At 38.5% G+C, this 8,402-nt stretch overlaps 1 protein-coding gene across 1 annotated transcript in view; it reads right to left on the bottom strand.

Annotated features, from left to right (window-relative positions):
• Positions 1 to 8,402, bottom strand: part of LOC107713135 (AT-rich interactive domain-containing protein 3B-like) — a gene marked incomplete at its 3' end in the record, with an annotated part of 47,041 nt that overhangs the window by 2,278 nt on the left and 36,361 nt on the right. The window contains exons 5-6 of the mRNA XM_016518573.1: positions 1,945 to 2,128; positions 336 to 595 (exon numbers count right to left, since the gene is read on the bottom strand). Of these exons, the coding sequence (XP_016374059.1) occupies positions 336 to 595; positions 1,945 to 2,128 (444 nt within the window). The remainder of the gene's footprint in view (positions 1 to 335; positions 596 to 1,944; positions 2,129 to 8,402) is intronic.

Below are 8,402 nucleotides of genomic sequence, written 5' to 3'. Positions count from 1 at the left end.
GTGTGTGTGTGAGAAAAATATGAAAAAGAGAAGTCTTATGAGGGACAACGCATTCATTCAATACCACTGAACTAGTGTAAATGTCTTGAGTTGCAGTTCATGTCAATGTCGACAGGAGGCGCTGTAACCCCACAAACACCAGACTAAACACTAAAACAGCACAAACACCAGCATGTGTCCAATCTCTGCACGAATTTACAGACTCTATAAAAACACCCTGTGAAAATAAATATGAGTTCTGTAGGCATGTCATGAATATTGTTTAATAATTGTCTGATTGTTGTTGCTTGATCTAATTGCATTGCTAATTTAAGATTTATTTTTGCATCACTCACTCAGTCCCTTCTTCAGAGATGGCCCCGGGGACGCCTGCAGTCCATTCAGGGCCCCTATGGCCCCCAGCGCTGACAGGTGCATCTTGGGCGGGGTCAGGAGGTGAGGGGCGGAGCCGGAGGAGGGGCTAAAGCGGAACAGGCTGTTGCTGTAACTGGATCGACGGCTTTCGCGCCGGTTGCTGTTGATGGCAGCCTGCAGCTCGCTGGGAGAACTCAACGCTTTCCGCTCGCATTCGTACGGATACAGATACTTCATATACCTGAGACAGACAAACCAGACACACGTCAACACCACCTGTGGATTCCATTCTCATTCTGTGCACTGATTCTGCAGGAAAACCTGCAAAATGCATTTAAATACAGCACAGGCGCTCCAGTATAGTTCGCCATTTAACCACAAATTAATCACAGAAAGTGCAGTACAACTAAAAGTTATTGACAAGTTATGTGTGATTCATATAAACACAGTCGGTTATGTATTAAATGAACAAACAGTCGGGGAAAAAAATTAGATGTGCATTAATATTTTGGATCCGTGACTTAGGTCTTAAAGTGACAGCAGCCTAATAAACCTGCTGCTGTCTGTCACAAAAAATAAACTGCATATCTAATGTGGTATAATATGGTAAATGTGGTATCCTAATAAAAAAATAAAAAAATAAATAAAAAAATTCTGGAAATTACTGCCACAATTTTTTTCTGTCATGTGTGACTTTTGTACAACTAACATTGTATAATATGGTAAATGTAGTATCCTGATTGTAAAAAAAAATACAACAAAATTATTTTAATTACTGCCACCAAATCAGCCAATGATAGCAATAAATAAATAAATTAATAAATAAATTAATTAATTAATACACAAACAAGTGAGTGAATGAATGAATGAATGAATCATCAGAATTTTGTAAGATACAAAAATAACAGCATTGTTTTTTCAGTTTTATGTATACCACTGTAGATCTAACATGGTATAATATGATAAATGTATTAATCCTAAAAAATCAGCAAAATTCTGGAAATTACTGGCACAAATTCAGCCATTTTTATTGAAGAAAAAAAAAAGCGCTGGTGGGACTGATAGCAGAATGTGTCGTACTGCACTCTTATAAACAACTGAAAGCATCAGTTTAGTTGCTACTCAATCCAACTACAGATGCATCCACCCCCACATTAAAGCCATCCAAAACAAATCAATAGATCAATAAATCAATAAATCTATCACCTCAAGCTAATTACAGAAGTGAAGTGAAGAGGGAGAAACAGCAAAGAGAGAGAGAGAGAGATACAGGGACAAGAGCCGACAAATCCTCTGTTTACGGGCATCTCAAAGATATAAACCATCTAAATACAGTAGTGGCCAAAATGATTAGAACACTAGTATTTTGAGAAGCTAAGAAATGGGTTTAAGTAGGAAACATCAGTTTACATTTCCAAACATTCATTTAGCCATTAACTGTAATAATGCAGTGAGATATATGTTTGTGCTCCACACAGAGATCTGATCTGATCGTCATCAGTCTGTCTGGAGTCACATGGAGTGTTTGTGTGTGTGTGTGTGTGTGTGAGTGTGTGTGTGTGTGTGTGTGTGTGTGCGTGTGTGTCATACTGCGTGCGGAGCGTGAACGCGGCGCTGGTGATGGACGTGGGCAGGTTGAGACCCTTGGTGATCTCTCTCCAGATCTTCTTGTTGATGACCTCCACCAGTCCGCCCTTCTCCGTCACCAGCTTATACAGCATGTACAGATCCAGAACCTGCTTCGCCATGATGGGGATCCTGTTCACCGGAGTCCCTGCGCAAACACCAACACAGAACCCATCAGAAACCAATAAATCACTCGCGGCCGCACAGTACAGTGGTTTTACTGCCTCACGTCACGCCCAACACACCTTAACTGCAGTAAAATCACGGTAACACATGATTCACTGCTTTATAAATCAGTGGCAAAAGGAACACAACAACAGACGCCCAGCCCATGATCAATAAAATCACGACATGAAGAATAAATCACAATAATCCTATTAAACACTCCTCTGCACAGGTATAGAGTTCACCGAAGGATGTGTGTGGTTGCCTGGCAACATAACAATCAGAGATCAATGAACAGCATGTTAATATAGAACTCAACCGATGTGTGTGTGTGTGCGTGTGTGTGTGTACAGGCTCATCCAATCAGATGTTAGAATCTGAAATATCTGATTTTTAATTATATATTATACATTATATAGAGTATATAGATTATATATGACATTTTATTGACAGTTAAATAAGTTTTGATAGACATTATCAAAACTAAAAACTAAAAAAAACAACAACAAACAAAAAACATAAAATAACACTGGTAAAATTTATTTTAATATTTACCAGTATTATTATTATTATTTATTTATTTTTATTTCATTATATACTATTGTAGTTTATATAAAAATTTTGTAATACCTTTTATTTATATATATATATATATATATACACTTTTGACTTTATTAATTTTGACTTTATTAATATTGCATTTAGTGTTAATTTATTTTTATTTCAGTTTTAGTTTTTATTTATTGCCATTTAGTAGTATTGGTTCTTCAATTTATTTTAGTTAGTTGCCAAGCCAACTAACTCACTCACTCACTCACACTCACACGCACGCACGCACGCACGCACGCACGCACGCACACACACTCACACACACACAGTATATATTATACATCAGTATAATATAAAATATAAAATCTCTTAAATATTATAATTGCTTTTCCATTATTTTTTTTCCGAAACAAAAGCAAACAAACAAATAAACAACAACAGAAGATAAAAGAAAATTCACAACATATTAAATTGGAGTTTTTTTTTCATTGATGTTTCAAACAAAAACAAAAAACAGATAACAGCTTTCAGTAAAACCCACATTTCATTTTTACTCCATAAATGCATTGAAATGCACATGTTAGATGTGTTTGTATAGAGGTGAGAGTTCGAGTCGCCTGCACTTCAAAAGACAGGTGGGCTGCGGGCGGAAAAATACATATTAGCCAGCTTTACACAAACAAGCTTAACCTGGATAACAGAGCCAACCCGCCCCAGACTTTTGATAGCCATGCATTAATCTTGTCAACAGTTTATCTTCAGGTCAGGGGCGGGTGGAGACGTTTGCTGTAGAGTTAAACGCTCATATGAAAAGTACACAGCGGCTCCCTCTGATCGTGATCTGGAATAAAACCCATTTAAGTATCTATAGGAGAAACCTTCAGACAGGTGAACAGGGTGTTAACTAACAGATAGCACAATACTTTCCCCAGTTGATTAATCACAGTACATTAGGATAATTGTTTTGTATTTACAGGTTTTTGTTTAAATATGCAAATGACGCATTATCTAATTAAATGTGCATTGATTTGCATCTGAACATAAACCTAAAGCCAGGTTCAAAATGTTTGTTTGATTTTGTTGATGTATTAGAATTAAAGATTTTGGAATTCTCTTTTTATCACTCCATAAATCAGAAAATACTGTCAAATGACAGAAAAAAATTTTTTTCATCATGCTTTTAGGAATAAAATGTATAAATCAGTGTGAATGGTATATGAACAAACCCCTCAGAAAAATCCTTCAGAATATAGAGAGGAATAAAACTCTATATTTAAAAAAAAATGTATTGTAAATTAATGCAAAATTGTAAAAAAAAAAAAAATGCAATAATAAAACCACATGGATGACATATGAACAAATCCTGCAGTGAAAACCTTTAGAATATAAATAGAAATAAACTCTGTGTGTAAGTGCTGCTGAAACGGAGAAACAAACTCATTTTAAGAAAATGGAAAATATGCATTGTTAATTAAGTCTTGAGATGCAATTAGATAAAAGTGCAATAACAAAACCAGGCATATAATACATGAACAAACTTCAGTAAAAACCTTCAGAATATAGAAAGGGATAAAACTGAGTTTTGGTGTTTGTAATGATCATCAGAACGGCAGAGATTGGAGTAACACACAGACTTTGATCTAACACTGATTTTTATCAACAGCGTCCTATAGAAACCACTCACATGACGGCTTTATGATCTCGCTCTACAGAGCAGCACATAAAACAGAAATGCAAGAATGTGCAATGAAAAACAGTCAAAGTTCAAAGGTCGTGTGACGCGCCCCGACACGCACACATGACAACAAAAGCGCTTCAGACGGCGGTCAGATTGAAACTCAGCATTCTGGGAGAACACGCTAACATTAGATCAGACGGTGTGTTTCAGATCACGTCATCTGCTCCAGAAACATCTCTGACCATCAAACAATCAGTGCAAACGCAGGGGTCAGAGGTCAGCCTGAGGTTATTGATGGCTGAATTAAAACGCCGGTCAGCAGGAAGCCAAGCTTTTATAGGTACAAGCGCACACAGAGACTAGAGAACGGACGACACATAATAGAAACAACCCTGAATGATTAATACTGACTGCAGCTACATCACACACAATACTCAACACAGCTAGACGCTCAATATAAACACTGCATTTCAGTTTGGGGTTTCTTCTGCTCACCAAAACCAATTTATTTGATCAAAAATGCAGTAAAAATATGAAATATTATTATAGTGTCAAACAGCTGTTTTCTATGTGAATATCTGTTAAACTGTAATTTATTTCTGTGATGCGCAGCTGTATTTTCAGCATCATTACTCCAGTCTTCAGTGTCACATGATCTTCAGAAATCATTCTAATATGCTGATTTGCTGCTAAAGAAACATTTCTGATTATCATCAATGTTGAAAATAGTTGTGCTGCACGATATTTTTGTGGAAACTGTGATGCATTTTATTTTTCAGGATTCACAGAAAGTTCAAAAGAACAGCGTTTATTTGAAATGGAAATCTTTTGTAACAATATAAATGTCTTTGCTGTCACTTTTGATCAATTGAATGCATCTTTAATAAATACAATTATTAATTTCTTTCAAGAAAGAAAATCTTGACACCAAACTTTTAAAGGGTACTGATTTCTGAAGATCATGTGACACTGAAGACTGGAGAAATGATGCTGAAAATTCAGCTGCGCATCACAGAAATAAATTACAGTTTAACTGATATTCACATAGAAAACAGCTGTTTTAAATTGTAAAAATATTTCACAATATTACTGTTTTTGTTGTATTTTTTAACAAATAAAGGCAGTCTTGGTGAGCAGAAAGTACTTCTTTAAAAAAAAACAAAATTATATTATATTATATAAATATGTATAATATACTAGCTTTCTCTATATGTAAATGTAATCTGAATTTAAACAGAAGTTCAGTGTTGCTGGTTAGTTAACCCTCTCCGACAGTAACTAAATAAACAGGGTAGGTTCACGGTTGCTGAGGTTCCTGTAGTTCAGTGTGGCGCCACTGTTGGTTGGAGCTGCGCTCTGATTGGCCCCAGGCTGACCCTCCCATCATGCCTTGCTGGGTTGATTTTCCCAGTGGGACAGACCCATCAGGAGCGGAGTGATTAATGGCAGGCGGGGTCAGAGGTCACCCAGCGGGCCCCTCCCACACCCGGCTGTACGGCACAGAGCATAGAAAACACAAACCAACACAACTGAACGATATGACATCCATCAACATCTACTGCCTTTCACTAAATACTAGCAGAGCATCATCAGTGCTGAAATAAACATGGGCTGCCTGAAACTATTAGAGCATCTGGGAAAGTTCAAGTTCAAGTTCATTTTATTTGTAGAGCACATATACAACAGCCACCAGGCTGACCAAAGTGCTTTCCAGAAGAGTAACAATTTCATAGAAACTGGACCCAATGACAGAAGAGATATGTTTATCAAATTTTAAATGCTGGTCGACTAGAATACCTAGGTTCCACACGCGCGAGGATCTAAAAACGGATAGACTTTCTAACTCACTGGCATTTCAGAACGTTTGCTTTTAGACCTACCCAAGACTCTAATCTAGATAACAGTGAGGAGTGGTCTATGGTATCAAAAGCAGCCGATAGATCTAAAAGAATAAGAACCCACCGAGTCTCCGGAATCAGTAGAGAGGTAAATATCATTTAACACTCTCAAAAGGGCGGACACAGTGCTGTGAGCAGACTTAAAACCAGATTGAAAAACCTCATAAATACAATTACTAGTCAGAAAATGTTGAAGTTGATTCAGCACAATTTTCTCCAAAACTTTTGAAATGAAAGGTAAAACAGAAATAGGGCGAAAAATTTTTAGGACAGAAGGATCCACTGAAGGCTTCTTGAGCAGAGGAGTGACCGTAGCGACTTTAAGGTTGGCAGGAACAGAGCCGGTTTGGAGACACTTATTAATAAGAGACACCAAACCTGGCCCAATCGAATCGATAATTAATTTTAAAAATCTCGGGTGAATGATATCGCTAGAACAGAATGAAGGTTTAAGCTTGTCAATCACTTGCTTCAATTCCTGGAGGTTGATAGGTTCAAAAACATCCAAAAATGCAGAGGTAGATGACATAATTGGAGAGACAGTTAAAGTTAAAGTGGGGCAGACGCTAAGCCTTAAGTTAATAATTTTGTCACTAAAATATCTCAAGAAGCTTTCACAGAGAGCATCAGAAGCAACAGGCAAGGTGCATTTGCTACCTTAAGCCAGGCAGAATTTACGATGCTAAGATGTTGATCAGCATCCAAGTCAGATAATGGTTGATCCAAGTGCAACTGTGAGCAACATTCAGCAGATAAACTGTGGAGAGTAGAAACGAGAAAGATTTAGAGGTGTATTAGAAAAATGAAAGAGATCTGGAAGAGACAGTGAGAATAATATAGGCTTATGGTCAGAGATCATAAAATCTGAGAGCATAATATCAGTCACATCAAGCCCATATGAGAGAACAAGATCCAACGTATGTCCCTGAATATGAGTAGAGACATTGATCCACTGGGATAGATTAAAAGCGTCGATGAGATTAAGAAAGTCATGTGATAAGGGGTTAGACGGACAGCAGACATGGATATTAAAGTCGCCCACCAATAGAAAGCGATCGTAATTTGTGGCAATATTGCCGATCAGTTCAGTGAAATGCAGTATAAAATCCTTAGTAGAGTGCGGAGGACGGTAAAACACCCCTAGACATACAGGACCATTCCAGTCTAAGTGAATAAACTGAGCTTCAAAGCTGGAAAAGGCCGTTACAGGGACCAATCGACAGCGTGCAGAGAGAGAGTTCTTTAAAATTGTTACTATCCCACCCCCGCGTCCACTCGGACGAGGAGAGTTAAAAAATGTACAGTCAGCAGGGACCAGATCTGAGAAAGGAGTTAGATCACCAACCTTTATCCAGGATTCCGTGATAAACATAAAATCCAAGTTGTGAGATGAGTGAAAATCATTTAATAAGAAGGTCTTATTCACCAAGGAACGGGCATTTAATAATGCCATCTTCGGTGAAGAAATAATATCAGGAGATGAGGACGCTCTTTTCAGCGAGCGCAGATTTCCGTGAGTTAGGCCTACTCCCCGTCGTCGGGAGCCGAGGCTGATTCGGTGGAGACCGGCACGAGAACCAGGACTCGGGTGCAGGGGGAGAACAGGACGAAGCCACCGGTAGGCCAAATCCAGCGGGCGCCAGGCAGCCGAGCCGCCGCAAAACGACCCGTGGGAAGGATCCGGGAGATAGCCAGCCCGCAGATGAGCTTTAAGCTTCACGATGTATCCTCCGCGTTTGCCTCGTTTCCTCCTTCGCTTTCTCCGCAGGATGCCGAGGGGCCACCGGCGGATACAATCCGGGATAACCACCTGGAACGACTCATTCCTATTGCCAAAGGAGCAGTCCACATCCAAAGTGTAAGAGTTGGTGAATGTGTCCACAACTGAGTTGCGGATGTCCAAGTGTGCTTGACGGTTGTAGATTAAAAGTGTGTAGCAGTTTAAAGACAGAGCAGACAACCAGACAAGCAAACACGAGAGCAACAGACGGCATGCCGAATACACAGGCGCCATCTTGGATCGCCAGCAGATAATGTTCTTTTTAGCAACATCATATGACCCCTTTAATAAAAGAAATCATTATTTCAAAACTGCATTTTGTATTTACTCGGGTTATCTTTGTGTAATATTA

This window comes from Sinocyclocheilus rhinocerous, unplaced genomic scaffold (genome assembly GCF_001515625.1).
Source record: "Sinocyclocheilus rhinocerous isolate Xijiao unplaced genomic scaffold, SAMN03320098_v1.1 scaffold1093, whole genome shotgun sequence".
NCBI lineage: Eukaryota > Metazoa > Chordata > Actinopteri > Cypriniformes > Cyprinidae > Sinocyclocheilus > Sinocyclocheilus rhinocerous.
This window is presented reverse-complemented; position numbering and strand designations above follow the sequence as displayed.